The sequence below is a fragment of the Brienomyrus brachyistius genome, chromosome 12 (genome assembly GCF_023856365.1).
Source record: "Brienomyrus brachyistius isolate T26 chromosome 12, BBRACH_0.4, whole genome shotgun sequence".
Lineage (NCBI taxonomy): Eukaryota > Metazoa > Chordata > Actinopteri > Osteoglossiformes > Mormyridae > Brienomyrus > Brienomyrus brachyistius.
Genome location: NC_064544.1, coordinates 5,593,995 through 5,621,206, shown reverse-complemented (window position 1 = coordinate 5,621,206; position 27,212 = coordinate 5,593,995). Strand labels below are relative to the sequence as shown.

Here is a 27,212-nt window from a genome sequence, read left to right as displayed (position 1 = left end):
TGTACAAGGTAATAAATCTACGTGTAAATGCATGTGCAGGTGTGTGCAGACTTGTCTTGAATTGAATTGAAAATCTCACTCTGACCAAAGTTTCCAGTCCAACAACAATCCCTAAGGAGAGAGAAAGAACTACAAAGAAATGTCATTAATCTGGGCTCAATGCCAGTATCAACAAGTGGGCTTTCAGTTAAAGTTTGTGGACAGTGAAGACCCTTTACTGTTTACGAACATCAGCTGAAAACCCTCATGTTAAATGGGAGGTTGTTCCACAGATTAGTCGCAGTCACCCTTTCGCTTAACCCTTTCAGCCCTCTCCATTTTCTGTCCCTTTGATTTTAGGTTTATTACATTTTACATACATGCATCAGCCACACGTGCTTTATGGTTTGTTTTCAGGATATTCTGGGCTACTCGGATACGTCATGATTTGATGTACAAATGCCGGCGCAGTTTCCATATCTTTATGAGGAAAGGCTACTTGCACCTATTGAAATTTTCATTTGAAATATAAATATTTGCCGGCGCAAATATAATCTTATAAATGTTGAGATGAGAGTCTCTGTGATGCGGGAATGCAGGGTTTTCATTGGGGACCTATCTGTGGCGTAGTAATGTGAAGGAATACATGGTTAGTGCCAGGCGGAAATGGATATCTTTGATTCTGCCTCCATTTGGAAACTTGTTGAAGTTATGTGACAGACAACAATGTGTGGTTTTATATATAACACCGTGGAGCCGTGGATCACCCGAGGTCTCAGTACAGGAAGATCCTCCATGCTCCATGGATCACCCGAGGTCTCAGTACAGGAAGATCCTCCATGCTCCATGGATCACCCGAGGTCTCAGTACAGGAAGATCCTCCATGCTCCATGGATCACCCGAGGTCTCAGTACAGGAAGATCCTCCATGCTCCATGGAGGGTCTCGGAAGGGGGTCTGCTATGTCTCTATCTCCCCTCGAGGGAGACGAGGACATTCAGTCCATGGCCGTCAACCTGGCTCCCCTGGTTCCTGTGTCTCTCTTCGTTCCCGCGCGAACCCTAACCCTACAGGTTCCTCCGCTATCTCCAGTCCTGATCCCACAGTCCCAATGACGTCCCAAGGCCTTGGTGGTGCCCCCCTCACCCTGCTGTCCTGGTAACGGCCCCTGGCCCCGCAGTCCCAAATGAGATTCCCCACGCCTGTCTGGTGACATCCATAGGGCCTCTTGGCTCCATACCAGCCATCCCTACAGCCCAGCCGGGCATGATGGCGATGCGGCAGAGAGACCTGACCTGAACCTTTATCACCGTCCTCATCCTCAAAGCTGAACTCTTTCCCTTTTGGAGACTATCGAGGGCCAGCTTCCCCTTCCCAGCCCTCGGTAACTTTCACTGGGGCACCACTCAAAGTGTACTGACCTACTGTTTGCAGTTACTGAACCAGGAAGTCAAAGTGACTGAACACCACCAGCTGAACAGGACGGTGAAGACAATTGAAAAGATCACTGGTCCTCCTCCTCCTCCCTTCTCTGCTGGAAACTTACCCCCCCCCCCCCCCCAACACTGTGCTCAGAGATCCCTCCTACACCTCCCACCAGTTGTTTTCTCCCCTGCTATCTGGAAAAAGATCCAAACCAGAACCATCAGGCCCCTAACTGCTTCTTCCCCAGGCAATCAGACCCCTGAACTCCCAAAACCTCCTCGCAAGCAGACATACCCCCCCACATCCCTTTATATTTATTCCTAACACTGCTCACTTTGCCAGCTATTCTTTTTGAATATATTTATTCAGCTGCTTTTTATATATTGTGCCCTTCTTGTCATTTCGATATTTCTTTGTTCACTGTGATATTTGTCTGTTGTAAATTATGACACGGTTCACTGTAACGGGAACAGCATTTAGTTTATGTATGCAAATACACTAAAAATCACAATAAAGGAGTCAGAATGTCCTCAGTTCTTGGTTGTCCATAACACTTAATTGTATCGTCACACACATTTAATGCAACACAAAAGAACCTGAGAACATAACAAAGACCAAAAATGATCATTTGATATCCGAAACTAAAAAGTTCTCCAAAAAGCCACTGGAGATGCGCCCAGTGCTGGCTTTTCATTGTCAGAGACTCCACAGGCGGAAGATGCTTGAGTGCGTTTCTTGTCTTTCAGGGAATGTTACACCGTCGAGGTGCCGCTGCCGTGCCGTGTGTTCAGGCTCCTCCCTGCAGAGGTCAAGGGTCAGCCGCTGCACGTTTACCCGGTCCTGTTCAATGTGGGGATCAACCAGCAGCAGACACTGGCTGAGAGGTACAGGTTGGCATGGTCACAGCTGACATGAATGAGCATTTCCCACAATCTCCCATTAGCAGTTACATAGCAGGAAGGAAGCTTTCAGTTGCATGGTTCATATTGCGTATATTAGGCATGTTTTCTTCCAAAATGTTTTAGCGTGGAATGTTTATTGTAAATATATATGAGATATAACAAATTAAAGCCTGCAATTTGCACATAATATTATGCCCGATTCAGTGGTAATAATTGATAAGCTTTGCAACGGCAACCAATTTTAAACACTTCTTCAATTCAAATCCATGATTGCACTCCCTCATTGTTAATCATTCTTTTCATTTATAAGAAGCTGTTAGTTTTTTCCAGAAAGCAAAGAAAAGCAGATTCTGCGTGAACAAATATCATGAAAAATGCCAGTGTGGCTGGGGGGTCGACAGACTAGTCAACTAGACGACAAGTCGACTTGACTGCTCTGCCACGACGCCTTAAGTTTGACGTCGACTAGTCACTGATCATGTGATTATGATACTAACAGCATGGATGCCTCATACAATACCAGTTATGTGGAAGTTTGGGGAAAAGAGATAGAAGTAGTGGAGCAAAAACTGAGTAAATGGAATTATTTTTGCACCTCCGTTACATTTCAGGCGTTAATGAATGCCCTTTTGCTTGCATCTTTATATCTATGCATCGGAAGATATGATCAATAACTGATAAACTGTCTAATATCATCGGTGCTGGTGATGAAACTTGCGAGATGGGAAGGGCAGGGGGAAACGGAGAGCTGGAGGGAACGCCAGAGGGGGCGAGGAGGAAGGCGGAGGGACCAGCGAAGGGAGGAGGAGGAAGATGAAGGGGACACAGGCGAAGGGGAGGAGGGAACAGTGGCCGAGGCATAGGCAACCGACAAGAAGAGGTTGGCCAACAAGCAGGCGACCGATGTGGCATCGGAGCGGGACTGTAGCCGGCCCATGATGTGCCGCAGGCGGAACCGAAGGCGACCCCTGAGCCGAAGCCAGGGGGACCGCAGGCGACCGTCCACACGACGTAGATGAGGGGGCGTGGCTGACGAGAGAGTAGAACGAGCGGGGCGTGACAAAGGGTGGAATAATGTTACATCGTTTTTCATTCTGCGGAAAATGAAACATCTGCTGGCCAGATTTAATAATGAATTATAAATATGTTGCTGGTCCATCCATCTATCCATCCATTTTCTGAAACAGGCAAACACCACACACATGGACTCCTGGCAGAGACTTGAACCCAAGTCCCAGAGGTGTGAGGCGACAGTGCTACAGAATGTCGATGTTCCCTTCTTCTGTGACATCCTCAGTGGTTCATCAACATCAACTTGTCTTTCATGTCATAACTGTCAACTTAAAATTTTCTGAAGTAGTGCAGCCCCTTTTGTGTGGTGTGTCAGCAGCCACCACAGGGTTATCAGGCGTAGGTTCGCTGTTTGCTGTCTTGCTGTTTGAAGTCACGGTAGCTCTTACATGGCCCCTTTTCAGGTGTTAAAGTTAATCTATTCATCGCTGTTTTTCAGGTTCGGTGACGTATCCTTACAGGAGAGGATAAATCAGAAAAATTTTTATCACTTGGAAAACTATTACAAGTCCTTAAGCGATAAGGTTCCATTAAAATGTAAGTCTAAGAAAGTTGCTTGCTTTCAGAGTAAATGAGCATGCATTTGTGTGTGCTGGAGATCTGAAACCTTTGTCATTTATACAACATCTACATACAATATTGTACATCTACAGTGAAATTCTTGCTCGCCTACCAGCAGACTTAAACAAAATATACCCATGAAGAACAAAAAATAGCAAAAAAACGAAATATGGGGATTGCAGTGCCAGTTATTGGCATGTATTTACTGTGACATTCTTATTACTGCCGGGAGGAAGTACCTCCTAAGAACAGAAGCAGAGCCCCAGCCCTCCAACGGGCGCGGTGCCACCATCTCATCCCGTACGCGGCTGTCCCTTCCTGCAGGTCTGCCTCCTTTCCAGACCCAGACCAACCTGAAGGAGCTACTGGGAAGTCTCAGTCAGCACGTCGCAGCTCGCAAGAAAAAGAATGTGGAAATCCTGTGGCTGGCAGGAGCGGTGAGGACACTGTGGAGATCAGGCTACCTTCTCTCCTTGGTGGAAATCACTCAAGGAAACATAATATACTGTATTGTCTTTATACGACTATTGCGGTTACGTGCTTCGCCTAAATTGACTTTACTAGATAATATGCACTGTGTATTCCTGTAAAGTTCAGACGGCTGAGGGAATGTCCCAGGCAGAGGGCCAACAGAGGGGGGGTTTTGCACACTGGACAAAAGGACCAACAGAGGGGGGGTTTTGTAAAGGCTTTGCCCTTTCCAGGCCACAGTTGTAAATAAGAAACATGTTCTTAATCTGTCTTGCCTGGTTAAATAAAGGTGAATAAAAAAAAATAAAAAATTGTAGACTGGACAAAAGGGCCAACAGCAGCTAAGGGTTCCCAGCCTTCTTAGAACAATGCTTCCCAACCCGGTCCTCGGGGACCCCCACCTTTTTGCTCCCTCCCAGAGAGCTGAATCAATATATGATCTTCCATTGATGGGTCAGAAATCCAGTAGTTCGATCCTGGAGGAGACACGTGTAGACACAGAGAAAGTGGAAGACACACTTACCAGGCTGGTAATCCTCACAGGAGGGCAGTGAAACACTGGGAAAGCGAGGCAGAACAAATGCTCAGCTAATACACGAGTCTCTAATACTCATTTTGGTCTTTTAAACACAGATCTGCAGGAGGCTCAATGGCATTCGGTTCACGAGCTGTAAAAGTGCCAAAGACCGGACGTCAATGTCGGTCACGCTGGAGCAGTGCTCGCTTCTGAGGGACGAGCACCAGCTGGACAGCGAGAACTTCAGCCGGGCCCTGGACTGCATGCGCAGGTAGGTCATCCTTCCCTCTCGTTACAAGGTGCGACTCATTTCCCGGAAGCTATGGGCAGGAGCAGGGAACAACCCGGGATGGGGGGCCAGCCCATCTCAGGGCACACTCACACACCATTCACTCTCACATGCACACCTATGGGCAATTTAGCAACTCCAATTAGCCTCAGCATGTTTTTGGACTGTGGGGGGAAACCGGAGTACCTGATGGAAACCCCACGACGACATGGGGAGAACATGCAAACTCCGCACACATGTAACCCAGTCGGAGACTCGAACCTGGGTCCCAGAGGTGTGATGCAACAGTGCTAACCACTGCACCACCATGCCACATGCTAAATTATGTCTTCGTGGCATATACTCAGTTGGCTAGAGATGTGTTTTTCTTTACATGGCTAATTGAACACAGCTGCTCATTACGTCAGACTGCACCGGAGGTTAACTACTGCTATTTTAGGGACACTCGTAAGACGGAGTGAAAAACTCCCTGCTAAAAGGATTTTCAGGTGGGGTAGCCAGCAAAATTTTGGACAGTGGGGTTTGATGGAAAGCCAAAGACAATAAAGGGGAGTGAGAGTCTGAGACCTGCATTGGTGAGCTGGTCAGAATGCAGAGCTTTAGTCACTTAATCAGCTTTTTTATTCTTAAATGTCGGAAAGTGTCCGGACATCTGGCAGGGATTTCTCAGCCTGCGGTGTATCGTCATCACTTTTCAGTTCCTGCTGTATGATGTGTGGGACAATAGAATCTGCTGCAGGAAGCACAGGGCCGCTCATTCTGCAGCTCGCTAGGAGCAGACAGGTCTTACCAACCTGCATGTTTTCACAGGCCTCTTTATCTCTGACGAGCCCCCACTCACAACAGGGGGCTCGCTTTCCACTGCGGCCTGTCAGCAGCCTCCTTTCCTGTCTAATAGGGTCGGGCCGATATATGAATTTGTATTATTGATCACTGCTGCAAAAAATATCTAGAATATCGATTAATCTCGTCTTTTTGGTGGAGGGCAGTGGGGGGAAAAGGGGGTTTTTAATATTTTTTTTAATATGATAATGCGGTTTGAAAGTAGATTTTGAGACCAATTTTTTGATTATGTCCATATAACTGGGAAATAAATCAATAAGGAATAAAAAGACATTTATGGATCGTATGGATTGTCTGCCCGAGCCTATCGCCTAACGCTCTGCTGATCGATGTCTGTCCTCTTCACTAACCCAGCTCCTCTCTCTCTCTTCTTGGCTCGTTCAGCAGTCGGCTGTCCCGGGCAGAAAGTGCTCACTGGCCTGACCCAGAAACGGGCCCCGTAGCGGAGCCCAAACCCGCCTCCCGCCATTTCTACCCTGTAGCCCTTCTCCTTGTCAGCTCACACTTGCTGGTTGTGTGGCTCATATTAAGTCTTGTCTTTCTGCTTGCAAAATATCAATAAACTGCAAATCATGCAATAAGTAGTTACCGTGTGGTTTATTGAATGCCATGGTCTTTATATACATAAACATATACATATACATATATATACATATATATATGTATGTATGCGTGTGTGTGTATACAACTAAATTCCCATTAAAGTCCTCTATGACCAAAGTCTTGCACTTTGCAAAATCCACTTTAAAAGACATAATCACCTTCTTTTGCAATAAGGTTTTGGCCTTCGTAAATGTTGTTTAACCAGTAATAGCTTAACCTTAACACTTAATCACATTTTGTTACTAAACCAAAAGCATAATTCTGCATAATATAGAGAAATACAAATCCCCTTTCCTGCTTATCATCTTCTTTTCTCTATGGAGATCCTGCAGTATAGCCACAAGTGACTGCATGCTTTCCTGCACATCTTTCCAAAGTTTACTTCCCAATATCATGAAATACAAAAGCATTTTTTTTCCTGGGCTTATTCAGCTGTCAATTGCTTTATGGTGGAATGAGAGATCGAAACTTTGCATAAAACTTATTTACATACAGAGGTGGAAAGTTCAGGTTCAGAAAGTATAAATCCAGACCACGATTTTCTTTCAACCAACCAGTTGAGTATAAAGAGTCACAGTCACAGAGAACTCAGCTGGTTGGTTGAAACAAAATCGTGGTCTGGATTTATACTTTCAAATTCCACACTTGTTTACATATAGATGATGTTCACCAAAACGGCCAGAACTCTTGTGAATTCATTGCAGTCGTGTTTTTCCCACCAGAGAAGGATGTCGAATTGAGAACGTGCAAAAGAACATTAAGTGCAGGAAGTATGCGTTCAACGGCCTTCAGCTGATGGCTTTCCCCAAGTGCTACAGACCTCCAGATGGGACATATGGAAAAGCTGAAACCTGACATGCAGACACACCCACTGAGAACAAAGGGACCGTTGCAATTGCACAAGAGGCCGTATTTTCTTCTTCATTTCATATCTTCATGTTTCATATATTCACACTCCTCTGACAAATGCTGAACGCCAAATCTGAAGCATCCCTTCATTAAATATATCAAGACAAGCGCCCTTTTTTAATATTGTAGTATTGAATTACTTGTTAGACTGAGTATTATATGTATTGTAGGTGTTGCTACACGTCTTCTGTATAACTATACTGTTGTGTACATAATGTGCTGTTTATTGTGTACATTTAATACTTGGAGAAACTTGAAGTAAACATCGGCAATGCTGTTTATTCTGCCTTGTACGTCAGTTTTTGCATGATTCTCTCTCTAGACCAGGGGTGGACAGAAGGGGACGCTGTGTGTGCGGGTTTTCGCTGAAACTCCCTAAGTAGATCACTAATCAGAGGACTGACTGACTGAAGAGTCCTCACACCTGGGTTTGAACAGCTGACCTAAAGGTTGCCCAGAAAACCTCCAAACACACCGGCCCTTTGTGGGTAAGACCGGCCACCCCTGGTTTAGACTATCAACTCCGGTTCTTCGGGACCAAGTCACTTAAAATGAGGTTGATCTTGGGTACCTACCAGTGTTTGTATACATATGTAGTCAGGGAGAAGAAAAGCGCTACCTATTCCTGAACATGACTGATTCTCTTATCATGTACTGTATAAGGTTCAGCAGCAAACCGCAGACTTGCGTGTATGTCATGTCTGGGAATGTCCACCATTCCACACTAAATTCACACGGCTCTGACTTCCCGTACATTTTGCGGTGAACCTGCATTGTGGCAGAACATAAAACAGAACCTAAGAATGCAAAAGGCTGGGTTTCCACATCACTTCAAACACACAGCCTTGAGGGTGGTGACCTCCGCCTGGCGCAGATGTTTGGCTACTTGGAGGTCTGTGAGCCGGAAACATAGATCATTATAGTATGAGTGTTGGCTTTGGGGCAGATATTGGCCAGAGACAGGGGGCCTCACCCAGAGCCAGCTAAAGCCCACCTGGGTCAAGCCCCCGAGAGAAAGCTTTACCACCAATGCCCGCCCCCCCCAGCACACCTCAACACCCTGTTTTGCCCTGGAGATGGTGATGCTTGCCCCTACACTGCATGTCCTCTAACTGGTTGATCAGTAATGACAAGAGACAAAGCAGTTCATGCATCACAGTGCAGCTACTTCTTCTTGCATCCATTCCAAAAGGCAGTTTAAGTGCAGGAGGCTCCCAAACTAGGTAGCGATTAGACCGGCTCAGCTGTAAAACTGACAAGGTTCACTGTGTGAAACGCACAACACGACTACAGAACATTAACTTTTACTTGACTGAAACAAAGACATATTATACAGTATTCTTATGACTGGCTCTGAATAATCTGCAGAAATCTGTCAAATTTATGTAAAAACATTTCAGTGTTTGTTTCTTGATATTCTTCACATTGTGGACAGCCACTGTTCGTCGCCTTCTGGAAAAATCCAGGCAGAAAAACCTCACAATTGACATTCACTATGTTCATGCTTGTTGTTGATATTCTGTTTGGCTCTTTGGTCTTTAGTTCTTACCTCGGATGAATGGTTTTTGAGGTCCTCCCAGAAAGTATCTATCGAAACATTGGCCTCGTTCATAATTACTTCCAGTTCCAGAACATAACAGAGCATCTCGTGCCAGGTGCACTGCAAAAACAGCAGCATAGATCAACACTGGAAATAGGAACACTACCAGTGAACAACCCCCCTTATTTCAGTAGGTCACAGAAATAAACTGGTGAAGAGAAACTGATATACGGATGGTGGAATGGAAAATGCTTACGTTATAGTTACTGTCTGGAGCGTAATACATCCCATTGGGGACAAATATCCTAGTCTCCTGCAAAGAAAAGCAAGTTAAAGGATTTTTAAAGCATTTTGATGTAGACGATGTGGGACAGACTAATCAGGAACTATTATTGACAACTTCCTGTAATGAATCGCGGTGAAAGCCTGCTGTCCTGTAACTGCCTCCCATAGAAGGTACATGATACATATCATGCTGATCATTAATTTGCTCGGTGACACTTTACTTGACGGGGGTACAAAGCAGTAACTCAGTGACTACTGAAGTACAAATGAACATATATAGCAATTTGAGATAAAAGTTGCATTACAGATAATGATGAGCAAAGATTTCACTTGTGTTATTTATTACTTGTTCCTTCAGTAGTTCACAGACCTTTACAGAATTAACAGATATAGTAAAAAAAAATACTGTAATTGCTTGAGATAAAAGATGCGTCATGATTCATTAATGATGAACAAACACGAGATCATTATATCAAGTCATTCATTATTTTTTCCTTCAATAGTTCATAAAGGTTGACAGAATTAACAGATATACAGTAGTAACCAATTCAGTAATAACTTGCGGTAATAGATCCACTAATGATCCACGAACGTGAGATCAGAATATAACTAGTGAGATCGTAGTTAATTAATAAACAACTGCGAGCACGATACTACGTTGTTTGTGACCCCGCAAGCAGCGTTACCATTTGCTCTTAATATTCTTAAAAGTATAACAAATGCCCGTGTTTCTGAACGTGAAACTAAAGGTGATTGGGAGCAACTCATTTCAATAAACATTACAATCTGAATCCGTACATCATTCGTTTTTCTGTATAAAACCGAAAGTAAAAAAAATATATATATATATATATATATATATATATATATATATATATATATATATATATATTGGAAAATACTGAATGTGAGGAATCGGATGACGACTTGAATACTTTATAATCTTACTTGAAACGCATCTCGTTGCTTGTTCAGACGTTTGTTTATTTCTTTAAAATCAGGTGCCTCGGTGTTTCCCAGACATTCACACAGACAGCTGAAGGAGAAGAAACAGATTAGGCAGCAGAGGTTCAGCAGAACCGCCAGTTTAGTCAAACCCCCGCCTTCACCACTCTTTTACTCGAATAGTTCTGGCGAATTTTGCTTTGACAAAGAAATGGAAACATTATAATCGGAGAATAGAAATTATAAATAAAAAATATTTTGATTTAAACAATAAACAGATATTGTCAGTTCTTCAAGTTAAACCATGCCCATGCAGATTCATTATGTTTTCAATACAATGTTTGAAAGAAATTACCTTAGGATACAGTATTTGATCCAAACATCTCCTTTAAAGCACTGGCAATGGGGTAAGAAGAAACCGCCGTGTCTCACACTTTTCTGGAAATAAATTGCAATACGCGCACCCTGTAAAAATAGAAGCCAGCACTAGTGGGGGATTTAAACAGTCTGAAGTTGCTGATATTCACCTTTATTTCTGGACTTTCTGAACAGTCGCACTGTGCAACTTAACGCTATTAGAAAACGTTTTACGCTTTGGCACCGAAGCTTATTTGGAAACGCGAGTGCGTCCGAAGCCTCCTACAAGGCGACAAATCAGCATGCCGGTGCCCGTCTACACGGTCCATGTTAAACAAAGAGGAAAATTGTGCATTTTACCTTTACTGAGCAATCCCGCAAAGTACAGAGCTTCATTAAGATAAAAAAGCAGTGTATCAGCAATGCACTCGTTAGAAAAGCGGACATATTTCGCGGTTAGATTCAACCAGACATTGATGCTCACTGCATCACTCCATACCCGCTCCTACGGCAACCTAAATGCCAGTTTCATGGTACAACCACCTACACAGAACTTACAGTTGACGCTTCGAACTAGACACCCGCCCAGGATTACCCCAAACACACCTTGCTGCAGTATGCGGGATGAGGCGGGGCGAGATGTGGGCGGAGCGAGATGTCACGCAGTTACCATATATGGGTACAATGACGTTAATGGTACCGCAGGCCGATCAAGGGGTTAGGGTTAGGGTTAGGGTTAGGGTTAGGATTGGGATTAGGGTTAAAGTTACAAGATTTAAAGAGCATTAGTTGTTGTTTAGGCTGTTGTGTCGAAATATATTCTTGTTAAAATTTTTAAATGCCTTTAAGTACCTCATAATTTAAGTAGTAACGTAAATGTGTATATTGTCCTCGCTCTCATCAGTCAGTCTGGAAGGATCCAGCAAATGGGGCTGGCCGAGAAATGCATGGCACACGCTATATACTGCCACACCGATATGGAGTGAGAGATGCGCGTGAGGACAGGCTCAGGATCTGAAACAAGTTTCATGATGAAGTTACAATAATACGCGTCGAAGCCGATGTTGCCAACTGGAAAACCCATCTTATGATTAATTTTCCAGCTGCCCACTTTCCCCTCAGTTAAACCTTGGGAACATTCTACCAGAAGCCTACATTTCCACTGGGGGAAAAAAATGATAATTTTCTCGAAGCGGAACATCGTGTCAATTTCCGGATATGTTTTTATGAGAAGCGCATTTCATGTCATCCAAGTATGTTTTTATGTTTGAATGAAGTACATTTTAAAGGCATTTCACTCCTAAAATATCAGGCCCTGTCACAAACAAATTTGTATGTGGTATCCTAATCAGTTTCTTTGATAGAAATAGCATTTTATTATTGATATTGATTGTTATTGATTGTGACCAGCGCCCTCGTGGCTGCAGGACCGCATGGCTGTTTGTCTGTGCTGGACTACCTTCACCTCCCCATTTCCCTCACCTGTTGCAAGTTGTGTCATTTTATGTTGTAAGGTGTAGTGCCATCATGTGCTTATGTTGCTGAGGTGTTTTTTTTTTGGTTCCCACAATGTCCTCCCCACTGGAGTACAGCCTGGGGGCTGTTTTTTTATTCTCCTCCTCTCTCCTCATGTTATTCTGTTTCTTATCTTCTCTCACCCCCTGTCTCCCGACCGGTCTACCCCCTACTGTGATGTTTGTGTATATGTATGGTCGGGTTGATGGCCAGTTTTTTCGCTGGTACTTGTGACTAGTGACATGGTGTATTGCAACAGCAATAAAGGGTTCTCATCTCATCAAATGAAATCTTTTATTTTATGAATGTAATTGCGGTACTTCGCTCAAACGCTACCTCCAAAACATGGTCTCGTCTGCTACTCCATGTCCTTACCATAATACCTCTAGGTTAACAGTGCCACCTAGTGCCAATGCACTTAATTACGCTCAGGGGATATACAACAAAATGCGCTACAATGTTCAACTGTCACTTTCTCAAACTATTAAAAAGACATTAATGTAAATGTGGAAAGACTGAGCAGGATTACAGAATGGGCAGCCTAGCTAAATCATCTGCCCGTGCACTGTGGGAGGGGCATCAATCATTTGCGGTGGTGATTGGAGGGTAATTGGCGGGTGTGGTTGGGTGCATGTGGATAGGATGTGTGTCTTCATGTATTTTCCTGTACCTAACCCCGGTCCCCTGGATCACCGTGATTGAAGGTATTTGATCTTTAATGTTTGACGCCCTGTCCTATTGTACAAAGCTGTTGATGTAATATTTAGGCAGGCACTAATTTGTATTTTAGATTGCCAGTGTACTGAAATGTGTCGTCCATCTATCTGTGGCTGGTATTCCGCAGGTTGGCCAGCTCAGTTTCATAGCACATTTGCTGCTGATGGATTTGCGTCGCCTCCATTTGGATTTCCAAATTGCGGCCTCTGGTCTTTTCGCTCGGTTAGGAGTGTGACTAGCGTGTGTCTAGTTGCCGTCTTTCTGTTGGGGATGGTGGCTTATTGATCAGGTTTGCTCCGGGGGAATATCAGGTGGTACCTTGAAGATCACTGGCTCACATAGTGGGGTGGGACTTGAATTCCCAGTGAGCTTTTTTTATGTGCTTTTTGTGTATCGTGGTCCCATAGGGAGGTAGGTCGTCTGGTGGTGGACGACCTTAGTGTGTGTGTGTGTGTGTGTGTGCATGCGTGCGTGTGTGTGTGTATGTGTGTGTGTGTGTGTGTGTGTGTGTGTGTGTGTACATGTACTGGCCAGCCTGCCTCCCGCTGCCGAATACCTGCTAACTTTATATTCTCCTTTTTTAGTGCAGGTGTCGAGATTTCCGTGCTGTGCTGGTGGGAGGGGAGGGGTCCCTCCTGTGTTTTGGGGGTGAAGTGTTTTATTATCTTGTTTTGTTTATTTACCTTTATTTTTTATAAAGTATTCGGCCATTTTTGTAGAATTCTCTAACTCACGACGAAGCTTTTGCTAAAGCGTCTTTGCTGGGTGTTGTCCCAGGGCGGCAAAGTCAGCTGCATTAGTCACTGCCTGGAATGTCCTTGTCACTGCTATGGTGACGCCACATACACAGATCGTATCCAAGGCTCCATGTCCAAAGGAATTGCATAACTATAATTTCCACAATGTAATAAACATGTCAGTTAAAAACAAACTAGTAACAGGGAAAAAAACAAATTGAATTTCAAGCTTCTGTTTATCAGAGAGGGGCTGGTGCTGGTTTGATCCAAGTATGGCACATGATAAGCAGGATTCTCAACAGATATCATGGTAGAAAGGCAAAACCAAAGCCAAAAGATCCAAAAGATCTGTCCGAGAGGTGCAGGGTGAGGTGCACGTGCAGGCGCTGAGGGGCCTAGACACTCACACTGAGGGATAGGTTGGGACAAGCACACAGCAGGAGATACAGGCAATCGGGAGAAAACAGCATAAGTTAGTGTTCTGAACTGAGTCATCGATAACTAATGCAATAAGGAAATCAGCTAGACTGGTTTAATTTGATAATTTGCCTAAATGATCCACCATCCGCTGTGATGGGTTGGAGCCCCATCCTGTGTTTTTCCCTGCCTTGCACCCATAGGCTCCAGCATAGGCTCTGGACCCACAGAAAATGGATGGATGGATGGATGGATGGATGGATCCACCGTCAGCCTTTCAGCGGAGTTAGATGCCAGTCAAGATGCTGCAGGGGAAGCAGGCTCCAGAAGAGGCAGCCACAGGCCGGACAAGTGCTGAATGAGAGGGGAGCACCAACCTGACATCAGGATTGATGGGCACCAGCAAGACAGCAGGCGAGGGATTAGGCGCCGGCAGGAAGTAAGCAGCAGATTGAGGTGTCATGGTGGTCTGGGAAGCAGGGGACTGGAGACTCAGGCGAAGCAGCCTCCTCTGGGAGCGGGCACTGCAGAAGTGGCATCATGGAAGTGGCTGGCGCAACAGGCACTGGAGAAAGGGCTGGCAGAACAGTTACTGGAGAAGCAGCTGGCGGAACAGGCACTGGTGAGCCGGCTGGCGGAACAGGCACTGGTGAGGCGGCTGGCGGAACAGGTACCGGACAAGTGGTCTCTTCTGGGCCAGAGACTGGAGATATGGACAGGAGTTCCTTGGGGCCTAGGTTGAATTCTAGAGGCATATGGTCTGGTGAGATGGACTCTGGAAGCACAACATCTGGTAGGACGGGCTCTGGAGGGAAGGTGTGTGGTGCTGGAGCACCAGCCTGTGGGAAGGCAGGCATTGCATTTACAGCAGTCATGGAGACAGGCACTAAAGCTGCTAGCGGAACTACAGGCAGGTCAGTCGCAGCAATCGGGTCAGTTGGCTCCTCTGCCGTTACTGATCTGTCTGCTGTTAACTTGCATCATCTCACTACCTCACCAACCCTGAGTTTGGGATGTCTTCCCTGCTTGGACTGAAGGCGAAAGGGCTGTGCAGTTAAATCTTTTCTTCCATAGTACAAGACCATTTGTGTGTATGAATTAAAACATTTGGAATGTTTTTCTTTCATTTCTTTATCTTCCCTATTCCCTGTCTTTGAATTGTTCTGTATGAATGATGCTGGAATGTATCACAACACACCCATGCAAAGGGCCTTAGGGTGACTGTTGTGAAAGGTGAGATGTTGTGAATTGAAACTGAATTGAAATTTGTTTGAATCTATTGAAAATTATCTGGTGCACAAGTGAAATCATAGTGGTGGGATTAGGGATGGTGTTTGTCATTTGGGAAATTCGCTAAAGAAACTTTTTCCCACTTAAGCAACTGAAAATCATAAAAATAGATCATAAAAAAATGTATATATGTACTTAAACATTTGTAAATTGAGAAATGTTGTTCTGCTGTGCAGGAGTGACATCAAGGTGTTGCAATTACGATCATTGTTTTGTAAATATAGACATTTGAGAAATGAGCCAAAGCAATAGAGTAGGACTGTAATGATGAGCTTACATTACATGGGGGGTCTGGCTGGCACTGTTGCTGCTCTAGGTTACAGGGAATCCTCTCCCTTCGCAATAATAGCACAGCTAGGAGGTTAAAAACCACGTCTGAGAACAGCTCAGACGGGCGTGTAGCGCGACCCTGGAGGTGCGGAGCTGTCAGGCTAACCCTACCGACCTGGAGGCCGAGGCTGGAGCACGGCGACCAGCTGCCAGGGAGAGTGCAGGCCTCATTATGGCAGAGCAGTCCAGCTGCCAGAGAGAGTGCAGGCCTCATTATGGCAGAGCAGTCCAGCTGCCAGGGAGAGTGCAGGCCTCATTATGGCAGAGCAGTCCAGCTGCCAGAGAGAGTGCAGGCCTCATTATGGCAGAGCAGTCCAGCTGCCAGAGAGAGTGCAGGCCTCATTATGGCAGAGCAGTCCAGCTGCCAGAGAGAGTGCAGGCCTCATTATGGCAGAGCAGTCCAGCTGCCAGAGAGAGTGCAGGCCACATTATGGCAGAGCAGTCCAGCTGCCAGAGAGAGTGCAGGCCTCATTATGGCAGAGCAGTCCAGCTGCCAGAGAGAGTGCAGGCCACATTATGGCAGAGCAGTCCAGCTGCCAGAGAGAGTGCAGGCCACATTATGGCAGAGCAGTCCAGCTGCCAGAAAGAGTGCAGGCCACATTATGGCAGAGCAGTCCAGCTGCCAGAGAGAGTGCAGGCCACATTATGGCAGAGCAGTCCAGCTGCCAGAGACAGTGCAGGCCACATTATGGCAGAGCAGTCCAGCTGCCAGAGAGAGTGCAGGCCACATTATGGCAGAGCAGTCCAGCTGCCAGAGAGAGTGCAGGCCACATTATGGCAGAGCAGTCCAGCTGCCAGAGAGAGTGCAGGCCACATTATGGCAGAGCAGTCCAGCTGCCAGAGAGAGTGCAGGCCACATTATGGCAGAGCAGTCCAGCTGCCAGAGAGACTGCAGGCCACATTATGGCAGAGCAGTCCAGCTGCCAGAGAGAGTGCAGGCCTCATTATGGCAGAGCAGTCCAGCTGGGCGTGAAACCAGACTTCGGCACAAGGGGGGAGGGTGACCCAGTGGATGGAGGCTGCTACCCTGTTTGTGGGAACTGGTTGGATTGGGCTACCAGGAGTGAACCATGAAGGGCTATCATTTACACAAAAGCCCCTTCCTCTCGAGGGAGGAGAGGAACGGAGGCCTGCTGTCTCCCCCCATCCATTACCCATCTGGATCTGCCTCGCCGGCTTTGCACTTTAAAACTCAGGTCTAGCTGTCCTACTGCGAACACTTTGACCTCTTCACCGAGCGTGAAGCATCACCTTTACGTTTTTTCAGCCGCGCTGGTCCTGGTGTCTCCCTATCGGTGCCAGAACTGGCTTTAACACAGATTACGTGCCTGAGTGATTGATTATGTTGACGTTGAGTTGGCCGATGAGAAGCAAAATCCAGAGCATCACGTGCCATAGGAAGACCGCGGCAAAAGGCTACAGATACCTCCCACCACATGTGTCAACAGGGCTAAACATCTGGAAGCCTCTGCTGCGCTCTGCGCTGCCCCAAGTGGACTGATTGGGTGTAGAAACACGTCCATGAACTTAACAGTAATGGAAACTCGCTCGCCCGGTGAAGCAAACAGGAAAGTCATCACCAAGGCTGGATCGACTGGAAAATTCTCCCATACCGACCATATTCCTCGCCAGGCATCTGGAAAGCCCAGGTGCAGTGTCACATCCCAGTGCCTGACCAGTGAAATTTATTTGGTAAGTCGACGGTAATGAGAATCGGGAGTCTTGAGTCTTTGATGGGCCTATTAGTCTTGGCTTCACTGGGAGGTTTCAGACAATCAGGCCTCGGCACCAGATGTTGGTTCTAATGGGTACAGATGGTAAAGTTCTAATGGGTACAGTCTCCATGTGGACCTTATTCTGACCCACATCCAGCAAGTGCATATGGGCCGAATTCATTACCCACGTCAATGGGGCGTGGTCTGTTCCTGGGTGGTACCTGGTGCCCTTCAGATAAAGCTGTGTGGACTGAGGAAGGTTTATTTTCTAAGTGTAGTGTAATTCTTTGTCGGCTCGTTCCCCAAGGCTATATCCTTTCGACCAGAGGACTTCACGGGGCTATAAATGGCTCTCCGACTGTGGTATTTAGAATAACAACAACTGATTACACTGGCTCTTCCACATCTATAAGTCAATGTTCATCACTGCTTCACGCCACCCAAATATTTACCCTAATGTCGGCAGGGGCGCCGCTAGCAATTTTGGGCCCTATGACAAAATATGAGGTTGGCCCCCCCTACCACACCCATTCAGATCTCTGGGAGCCCCTAAAGGGCGTGGGCCCTTAGAATTGTCCCAACTTTCCCCCCCTTAGCGGCGCCCCTGAATGTCGGTCCTGTATTAAATGTAAATAACTCCCAGTGCAGAAATGGCTCATGACGTTTCATGGTGGACCACAGCTGCATTGTCAAATGTTTCCTTTTGAATATGAAGGCATTTCCATGTTCTGAAGCTTCACTGGAGGTTAAAGTTCCTCCAGCCCCTGTCTCTGACATTAACATCTGTTCATTGCCCTCAAAGTTCCTGTAAGATTTCAGCTTCCTATGGAATTTCTTTGACAGTAATTTCCACAGTACAATTTATTGCATGTGTACCTGTTTCTGGGACAAAGAAACCCCAAAGATTTAAAGTTATACTTCGAAAGTTCCACGGTACTGTGGTCCACTTCAGGAAGTAATGTCTCTAAAACTCAGATTGGCTTCATTAAAGATCAGAGGAATTTAGGAGGATTTAAAACCTTTTCTGTTAACCTACGGCTACGGTTTTAGTTTCAGTATTTAAGTTCCTGTTCAGTTCCCCAGCGGTTCGTCGATCGTTATGATCCTGTTAGATGTATGTTCTGCTTACCTGCCTGTTTGTAATCAGTCTTGTTTAACTGCTTACTTTTGACCCCTCGTGGTCCTTTATCTTGTTAGGGGTTTTTTTTGTGTGTTTTTTAGTTCAGTTAATAAACCCCGTTTGTCCTTTGAGCCGCAAGTGGGTCGTCCACCATTTGTGCCTCGTTCTCCTGCCCGAACCGCCCCATTCTGTGACACCCCTAGTTTTGGGCTAAGATCCTCTCCTCTTCAGTCTGCAGGACTCTTTGATATTGTTCTGCATGACAGCAATATCTGATTTAGATTCACCCACTTGTATAGGCAGCTGTGTGAAGCATTTCTACAGAAGCGTTTGGATTAATACCCTTGGTCTGCTTGGTCTGTGGCCCTGCTAAATTAAAATTAATTAATTAAATAAACTAGAAGGGGAAATTCAAGAACAAACTTCATGTTGGCTTGAAAGAGCCAACTACATAAATCCATCCATCCATCTATTTTCCAAACTGCTTATCCTACTGGGTCGCGGGGGGTCCGGAGCCTATCCCACAAGCAATGGGCACGAGGCAGGGAACAACCCAGGATGGGGGGCCAGCCCATCGCAGGGCACACTCACACACCATTCACTCTCATACTCACATGCTCTCACATGCTATACCTATGCTATACACCTACGGGCAATTTAGTAACTCCAATTAGCCTCAGCATGTTTTTGGACTGTGGGCGGAAACCGGAGTACCCGGAGGAAACCCCACGACGACATGGGGAGAACATGCAAACTCCACACACATGTGACCCAGGCGGAGACTCGAACCCTCCCAGAGGTGTGAGGCAACAGTGCTAACCACTGCACCACCATGCCGCCCCCTACGTTAAACACTGGCCACAAAATAAATTTAAATGAAGTGATGTAAAATGAAGTAAAAATTTCAATTAATTCAGCTTACCAAAATGACTGAAATTAGCCAGCCAGGAAATCAGTAAATTAACCGGGGCCGGATCTACGCTGGGGCAAGAGGGGGCAACGCCCCCCTAAACAAACGTTCTGCCCCCATAAATCAAACTTTTAGAAGCTGAGAAAGAAAATAATAGATTATCCACAAACTGAATATGGACAAGATTTACTACAGTACCTGAAAAATCCACTGGAAAAGGCACAAATGAGATGAGAAGTTTCGCCTCTCGTTCGCTCCGCACTGGTTTTGGATTTCAGCGGCGTTTTTTTTTCCTGGTAAAATCGTATATCCTCTCACATCAGTAGAGGGCGCCATAACACCAGCAAAGGTAGATGGCACGGGCGTTGTGTTCGCCTATACGAAACGCAGAATGTGTATAATCCACACATTAACTGCGTGAACTGTGAATGCTTTTTTTTTTCAACAGGTCATTCTTAAGAAGGTTAATATCGCTGAATGGCGATACCAGTGACGTCATTCAGTCATTAATTCGCCATTAACATTGCGCCAAGGAGTCAAATATCCATATCTCCTAGTAACTCGCCTAAACAATAACTGAATTAGAAATAAAAGCACGGCGCTCGCTATATAATCAGCCACTTTCCTGTTGAAGAACTGAGTGAATTCAGCTGAAGTTAAAGATTGCAGAATGTTCCACTCTGTGCATGACCATCAAGGAATTGGAAACTAGATTAAAATTGGGTTTTTAATAGAATATTCTGGTCCCTAGGGATATTCCTCAGAAATTACATCCTCTGTCGCACAGGTCATTAATCAGAGTGTTTGCTGGATGTGATGTGCAGGAGTTATTAAACAGACTCTCCTCCCCACGCATCAGCCTGCATCATTTGTTGTTCCGTAGCAGAGAACAGTCTTAATTTGTTGCTTCTGTCTGAATAACACTATTTTATTCTGTTAATACAACGGAAACTGCTTATAGTGATCAACCATTTATATGGATCAAAAAGCTTGGGACAAAATAATTCCTGTACAAATACTGTTTAAATAATTTGTTTATAATAATGAAGTAGTCTGCTTACAGTGCTCATTTTGGGTTTATTTAAACATGACAACACGTGAAAAAATAAAAACTGTATTTTTTTTTCTGTACTTTGATCGCCCTACTTTGCCTTGTGGTTACCCGTCTGCTACTGGCTCGTCTGCTACCCGTTAGCTACCCGAGGCTAATGCTGCATGCACAGAAAGTCAGTCAAAAGAAAGCTTATGATAAACAATCATTTGTATAGTGCTGTAATTTGAGTCTTTTAAACAGTTGTACTTTGTAATTTTGTAAGAGTCAATAACATTAAGTAAATCGCTGTCTGTTTTATTACCTTATATTCATGTAATAAATATATAAATATCAATTAGATGGTAATCTGCCTAAGACAGAAAGAAAAAGGAAAATCCAGTTATAATGATCATCCACTTACAGTGATTAATTTCACCCAGGCAGACCTGATCATTAGGAGTGGTTTCCACTGTATGTATAAGTTATCTAATTTGTGATTTACTTTTTTTAGGAACATGACCATTGTGATCCGCTGTATGACAAGATTTAATGTAAATAATTTTGGATTTTTAAGCCCTCTAGATCTTTGATTTCTATCCACGGTGGTCTGTCTGGTGTGCGATTACCTTACTTATTCAACAAATATCTGTGTTGTGATTTGTATGAACTATTATATATGATTGTATTTCGTGGAGGAAGTAGTGAATTTATAGCTAAAGCCTGTGGTCTGGGGCTGCGGTCTGCGGTTTGGGGCTGCGGTCTGCGGTTTGGTAGGGGGCGCTGTAGACAACACGTGGTAAACAGGTTGGAATCTAGAAAACTACAAGCAGAAAGTGACATCAGCTTACATAAGGAGAAACAGACAAGATCCAGTCAGCAGCAGTACCTGAAGTCAAAGGGTCAGAATTTTGATGAGAGTCGAGTAATTTACTCATGATATTCATTTTTCATTAAATAGTGTGGAATGTAATGTCGATGAATTCAGCCATGTTAAAAGAGCTTACAAGTAATACAACACACACACACATCAAATGACTCTTTTAGTCTTCTTCTGATAACATTCTGATGTGGCAGTAATGGCCAGGTATCACGTTATTATCACTGATGATTATTATTTACCTTAAATAGTAATATAAAAAGGACACTATAGGCGCCCTTGGCGTTGCTGCACGGTCTTTCCCAGAACAGCCAGAAATATTAAGAAAGCAGTCAAACTGAAAGTGGAAAGAACATTGCTTATGTAAAATGTGAATATGAGCTCAGCAGTGCATCTGTGCGGAGTCACTATTCATAACTGTACTCTCATGAATTACTCTGTTTCAGCTCAGCTGTTCTTAGTTCCTCATAAACAACAAAGTCCAAGAGAACCAGCCCTGCGGACCCCAGCACATCAGTGTCTGTAGTGTCAACAGCAAAAGCTGCTCTGAAATCACTGTTAAAAATCATAGCTGTATCCGTCACACAAAACTTGCCCTGTTAGACACCCTAAACACTGATTTAACATACAATGTCTTGTATTGTTTGTGTGAAATACTTTCCAAACCTACTAATGGTAACATTAGGGAGTATTTCATGTAATGTTTCTCGCCAGATCCTTCCAGAGTGTTGCTGGATAATACGAAAAAGATTACTTTGTTAAAAAAAGGAAAAGCAAAAAGAGGTTTTTTTCAGTCCTTTTTCAAATACGGCACCAAAAGTTTATTACACTTACATCTCATTTAGCTCTCAAGTTCCTCTGCATCGTCTTAGAAAATATCCACGTGCAAACAACTTGTTACAATGTCCGATGTATCCGAGTGTGTCAACAAGAGGCATCTTAATAGGTCAGTTTCAGTCCATTCAGACGGCGCAGAAAATAACTACGAGCAGATGTGGAACCAAAACATACGGGCAAGCAGAAAGGCGCTATTCCAGACCTAAAGTGAAGTTGATGCCGTGAACGATTCCAATTATGACAGGTTGCCATGCAACAAGGTAGCGCAGCCAGTCCAAAAGCTGACCGTACAAAACGTGTGTCCGCTCCCAGCTGCTCGAGGAGATTAAGGACTATTACACACGTTCTAAAGGTTTCAAAATCCACACGGGACATGACCTTCACTCAGGTTTTGACTGCATATCACAATTTTAACAGACTTATAAAAGTACATCCCATAGTACAGCAGAATAGATCACATATTGCACAATAAATCGGAAAATGGATTATGGTTTAAAAGTAAAATGTAAGAAATCATTGTAATTCTTTAACATTTAACCAAGTGCGGATATTTTTGGGGAATGAATGAACGAACTAACGAGGAGCTTCAAAGGATACGGATTATTCATCATTCTCTGAAGGTCGACCTTTTCGTTGCAATAGGGACAGGTCTGCTTCTTACCCACGATGCACCATCCCCGGATGCAGAATTCATGGAATCTTTTAATGGTAGCAGTTAAGAAACACACACGAAAATTAAATGACACGGGCACAGCATCCGGCTTGAGTTCTTCCTAAAATCCAGGTCTGTCCCAGTTAAACAGACTCTCAGAGTTAAAGTGTGGATGTCTGTCACGCTTCAGGGACAGACTTCAATCGGTAATATTTATATCTTTCTCTCCAGCTCCATCATAGACTCACAAGTATAACTAAGTGCCAAAAAATATAGGTTAGTGACTCCAGGGGAATTCATAGGAAGGCCTAACCAGACAGACATTTATTGTGGTCTTGAACATTACTTACATAAACGTTTGAAAAGATAGTATTAGTACCAGGAATGAGTGTGTGTGCTAGCTGTCTTTAACCTGAACCTGGTTCGCTTTGATAATTTCAGCACATTTCAGGAAAGAGGAACATGTTTTGGCCAAAGGATGCCTGTGATTACACGAGAGCTGGTACGTGTCCTCGATGATCCCTTCTTCATTGACATCCACCAGAATCTTCTGGCCACACACTGCGCAGATGTCCTGGCAGAGGCTCCTGGACGGCACGCCCCCGCCGCTGTAGTACTGAAACAGAGCGCAAAGGGCCCCAAGCTGAACTGGGCCCCGGAAGCAGGACACACCCGACACCGACGGCGTTAACGGCGACAGAAATCAGGGGACCGGGGTTAGGATCTGAAACACCGGAAATCGGGGCAGTCGAAGGACAGCCCTGCTCACCCCGATTGTTGAAGCCATGTAATCCGAGCATATCTCTGCGAAGTCCCGACCCATCACCCCGTAGTACAAGCCATAAAACAAGAGAATGACGCCAACATCCATCGAGTCTTCTGCTTTAATTCTGTGAAAGAAAGAAAGGCGATATTGTCCACTCTGAGCGCAAAAATGAAAAGCGACACTCAAGGTCAAGGATACTCTGTGTGAAAGACAGAAAGCAAACACCTGAGAGGGAAAGAAGCGTCATGCAGGCAGGCGTACCTGAAGAACACGTTAAACCCGAACATGGTGAACATGATGGCGAGGTAACCCACGACCCCCACCGCATAGCTCAGCTTGTAGATGAGAAGGAACCACTTATACACCATCCTGGGAAAAGCAAACGAAAAATGGGAGGGGGAGCAGGAACGGTTTGGTCCACCCACTTATCCAGCACAGCAGAGGTGGGATTTGAACACCCAACCATGGAGGTGGAGATGACGGCGCTCCCTACTGCCACACTCACATCTGAAAGATCTCCATACAAAAACAGAATGGGACCCCAAGCATGAGTGAAGCTGCATATTTCATGTGGTTCCTCCACATGTCCTCTTCAGCCGTCACCCCACCGAAGGTCCACGGTGAAGCGTGGTACGTACCGCGGCGTCCTGCCTGACAGGGGCTTCCGGGTGGCTCTGAAGATGACGTAGCTGGTTATGACTGAGAACATCCCCCACGTGGAGAGAAACCGCCACCAGTACAGCTTCATGGTGAAGTACAGCGGGACAACCCACATCTGAAGCAGGGTCACCAGCTGCCACAGGAACAGGCGTCACCAGGCAAGGAGAGCAAATCCATCCATCCATCCGTCCATCCATCCATCCGTACATCCATGCCTTTCTTACAACTTCTTCCAGAACATCACTGCTCATCCATGCTCCTGGACATCTAGCACACTGCAGAGCTTAGCTTCAGCATAGCTGTCTCTAATACTGAGGCGTTACGGGAGGACCTGATGTCAGGTGCGTTAAAGCTACGCCCTGAAGGGTGTTACATCTGCAGGAGCGGGAATGAGCGGCCCTGATACAGGACATTTCCCAGAATGCACAGGGAGAAAACCTGAAGGAGATTTTAGGGATTATCACCTGCCTGCCCTCTGCAATAAGACTCAAACCTTAAAATTTGTACTGTGTAAATTAGGATTATCCCTCTTAATCTGCTTCCTCCCAAGGATTCCTCCTTCTAGGGGGATTTTCCTTGCCACTGTTGCCTCTGGCTGCTCACTGGGGGCTTTGGGCAGGGACAATGTACAGTAAAGCACTTTGAGACGATGTAATGCTGTGAAAATGTGCTGCACAAATAAAACTGAATTGAAATTGAGTTGAATTAGTCTGTCACTTAAAAACACTGAGGATTCTCCATCAGAAGGCACAGCTACACAATGGTCAGGTACAGTTTTAGATTTTTTAACTGTTAATGCAACTTTATAAAGTTCCCTTAACCGAACAGCAGTGACAAAATATTTTGTAAGCTATCGTAGTTTAATTTAATTTTCAACAAAGTAATTCAGCTGCCCATTCCATGGTCTTTTCGTGGTACAAGCGGGAAGTTTAAGTGTATGTACAATAGAACAATGTCAAGCTGGACAGCGGAGAAGGTAAGGCACCCAAGTGGGAGTCAGATCCTATCAGCCTATGACAGAAAGGCAGGTGAGTGGAAGAGGGTGGTCAGTGGTAAAAAATGACTGCCTATAAGTAGCTGCGAAAAGCCCCCCGCATCCTCACAAAGACACGCAGTCGGGTCTGTGCCGAGACGGCGGGACTCACGCTGTAGGACCGGCAGTGCCTCTGCTTCCACTGCACCAGCACGACCTGCGCCACCAGCAGGGCGGCGATGAGGATGAGGACCATCTCGGCGTGCATGGCCTCATGGCCACGGTGCGTGACGTGCAGCTTCTCATGCTGTATCCTGCGCAGGATGCGACGGGTTAAATCCAAGGAGGAGACGAGAGCTTTACGATGGAAAATAGAATCGTGGTGTGCAATGTGCAATGAGGGTCTGTAGGGGGCGCCACACTACTCAGGAGGATGATGGCGGTGATGAACAGGGGGATCAGTCTGAGGGGTCTTTGAGTGTGTCTATGAGTAAACCTAACACGCCGTAACGGAGCACATAGCAACTCAGGAAGCAGCTGACTCATAGCTACTCTGATACGGTAAGAATCTTTAAAAGTCTTTGAACTCCGATTGATTTAAAAGCCACTTACTTCCAATTTTCTCTATGGGTCATTTTCAGAATATCACTCTGGAAGAGAAATACAAATGTTAAACATTTATTAACATTACAGCCATTATTGTTGACACACACGGGTTTTCTGACTGGAACTTCTCTCCATGATGTGTCATTTTTAAACTGCCCACTTTTTATAGGGTTACCCTGGGATTAAACTCATTAAGTGCACACTGATATTATTTCATTTTAGGTCGGCTCCTCCCACCTACAAACATGCACAAACTGGTTTTAGCAGAACACATTGTAGATTGTAGGAGAACATTTAAACTTCCACTTAAAATAATTATTTACATAGAATTAACAACCACGAATATACAAGTTACCTCCAAACCAATATCGTATTGCAATATCGACAGCAAATAAGTAGCCAAGTGGGTCACATTTTTTTATGTCAAACGTCCGATCAAAATAATCAATGCAGGCTTTTAAAACAATAGCATAGTACTTCGGACAAGGCGCTCCAGTCCTCGCAGACTCGACCCCGGCTTTGCAGGTCCAGTAACCTGCACTGCTAACAGCGACCGGCAATCACACCTCAGCGTTACAGAAAGCGCAGAAATGCAAGTCTAATGCACAAGTGCCTTCAAGAAACGTCATGCATCGGCAAACATGGCACTGAAAACGGAAACCCTGAAGAGTTCAGCACCGGGAGCTTCTGGACTTCAGACCATGCATACATCCTTAGATCAGTGCATGCGATCAGGTTTTGCACGTCACGAAGATCTTTTAGACACTGACAGGCGCGTGTTGCAGGTCTGCAAGCACGATAAAATCAATTAAAATGCGAAATTTAAAGCTGTTGTGCAGACAGAAGAATGGCTATTTGCACTGCGCTCCGTTTTCAGGTCGCATTGGCATCCTCGGCGTGGGTACCTACCTGCCCGACAGCTGCAGCCATGCCTCCGCCCTGCGGCACTCCGCCATCCTTCGGCTGCGGCCGCTATTCACAGAGCACCGCTGCGCTATTTGCGTAACGGGCGGTACAGTTTCCCGCAGAGATTTCACTCCGTAAACGGGGCTGGAATACTCTTATTAGCCTACTGATTTAATTGTTGTGTATATTATATAACGTTACTAATAAGAACTTTTAAATATTAACTAATTGTTCATGTATTTGCTTCTTTTCGTTGACAAAATCATGGTAATAATACCCATTTAGAACAGTTTTACTTGATAAATGCCCATATATATTGGCGAACACATGATGTCTTATAATACACCACGGCTTTTGGTAAATGCTGTGTTCTTATTGGTCCAGAGATGTCACGTGGGTGTTAATTTTCCATTAAGTGCACGGATACTTCAGGGAGCCGAATATCAAGTCTGCGT

At 45.1% G+C, this 27,212-nt stretch overlaps 3 protein-coding genes across 16 annotated transcripts in view; 1 reads left to right on the top strand and 2 right to left on the bottom strand.

Moving 5' to 3' along the window:
• The window catches only part of LOC125704918 (type II inositol 3,4-bisphosphate 4-phosphatase-like), a 143,651-nt gene extending 135,801 nt beyond the window's left edge, over window positions 1-7,850 (top strand). For 5 of the 6 annotated variants that reach the window (XM_048971066.1, XM_048971068.1, XM_048971069.1 and 2 more), the window contains 5 exons: window positions 2,150-2,287; window positions 3,816-3,913; window positions 4,262-4,374; window positions 5,042-5,196; window positions 6,442-6,641. In XM_048971066.1, the coding sequence (XP_048827023.1) occupies window positions 2,150-2,287; window positions 3,816-3,913; window positions 4,262-4,374; window positions 5,042-5,196; window positions 6,442-6,619 (682 nt within the window). In that variant the 3' untranslated portion in view covers window positions 6,620-6,641. Of the gene's footprint in view, window positions 1-2,149; window positions 2,288-3,815; window positions 3,914-4,261; window positions 4,375-5,041; window positions 5,197-6,441; window positions 6,642-7,382 lie in introns of those variants that run through there. The other variant, XM_048971067.1, reaches the window with a different exon arrangement.
• LOC125704930 (interleukin-15-like) lies at window positions 6,641-11,303 on the bottom strand. Of its 7 annotated transcripts, XR_007381285.1 has the most exons (7): window positions 11,255-11,287; window positions 10,867-11,012; window positions 10,695-10,777; window positions 10,343-10,430; window positions 9,366-9,422; window positions 9,119-9,229; window positions 8,858-9,021 (listed from the first exon to the last, which is right to left on the bottom strand). XR_007381285.1 is itself a non-coding variant. In XM_048971096.1 (6 exons), the coding sequence occupies exons 1-6, from the start codon at window positions 11,141-11,143 to the stop codon at window positions 8,452-8,454; spliced, it is 465 nt and encodes a 154-aa protein (XP_048827053.1). In that variant the 5' UTR covers window positions 11,144-11,248; the 3' UTR covers window positions 6,641-8,451. The 7 variants fall into 7 exon arrangements, 3 of the variants coding, with proteins under 3 accessions (XP_048827053.1, XP_048827051.1, XP_048827052.1); XM_048971096.1 differs by lacking the exons at window positions 8,858-9,021; window positions 10,867-11,012; window positions 11,255-11,287 and adding exons at window positions 6,641-8,463; window positions 11,057-11,248 and having other exon boundaries at window positions 10,695-10,804; XR_007381286.1 differs by lacking the exon at window positions 10,867-11,012 and having other exon boundaries at window positions 10,695-10,804; window positions 11,255-11,303.
• A 3,469-nt stretch (window positions 11,304-14,772) lies between these two features.
• rnf175 (ring finger protein 175) lies at window positions 14,773-26,843 on the bottom strand. 3 transcript variants are annotated; one of them, XR_007381282.1, is made up of 10 exons: window positions 26,761-26,843; window positions 25,858-25,895; window positions 25,418-25,559; window positions 24,251-24,405; window positions 23,874-23,981; window positions 23,616-23,736; window positions 23,329-23,462; window positions 22,792-22,893; window positions 22,192-22,506; window positions 14,773-14,921 (listed from the first exon to the last, which is right to left on the bottom strand). XR_007381282.1 is itself a non-coding variant. In XM_048971086.1 (9 exons), exons 1-9 carry the CDS (start codon window positions 26,779-26,781, stop codon window positions 22,386-22,388), a joined length of 942 nt encoding a protein of 313 aa, XP_048827043.1. In that variant the 5' UTR covers window positions 26,782-26,843; the 3' UTR covers window positions 22,155-22,385. The 3 variants fall into 3 exon arrangements, 2 of the variants coding, with proteins under 2 accessions (XP_048827043.1, XP_048827044.1); XM_048971086.1 differs by lacking the exon at window positions 14,773-14,921 and having other exon boundaries at window positions 22,155-22,506; XM_048971087.1 differs by lacking the exon at window positions 14,773-14,921 and having other exon boundaries at window positions 22,155-22,506; window positions 23,339-23,462.
• Window positions 26,844-27,212: the final 369 nt, after the last annotated feature.

Coding starts and splice junctions, on each gene's coding strand:
- LOC125704930 (XM_048971094.1), bottom strand. CDS start 11,143: ATGTCCGCTTTTCTAACGAGTGCATTGCTGATACACTGCTTTTTTATC. Junction 9,423..10,342: donor AGCAACGAGATGCGTTTCAA/GTAAGATTATAA, acceptor TTTTCTTTGCAG/GAGACTAGGATATTTGTCCC. Junction 9,022..9,118: donor TCAAAAACCATTCATCCGAG/GTAAGAACTAAA, acceptor GGATTTTTCCAG/AAGGCGACGAACAGTGGCTG.
- rnf175 (XM_048971086.1), bottom strand. CDS start 26,781: ATGGCTGCAGCTGTCGGGCAG. Junction 23,982..24,250: donor CTGTCAGGCAGGACGCCGCG/GTACGTACCACG, acceptor TGCTTTTCCCAG/GATGGTGTATAAGTGGTTCC. Junction 22,507..22,791: donor CAGAGAATGATGAATAATCC/GTATCCTTTGAA, acceptor CTCCTCGAGCAG/CTGGGAGCGGACACACGTTT.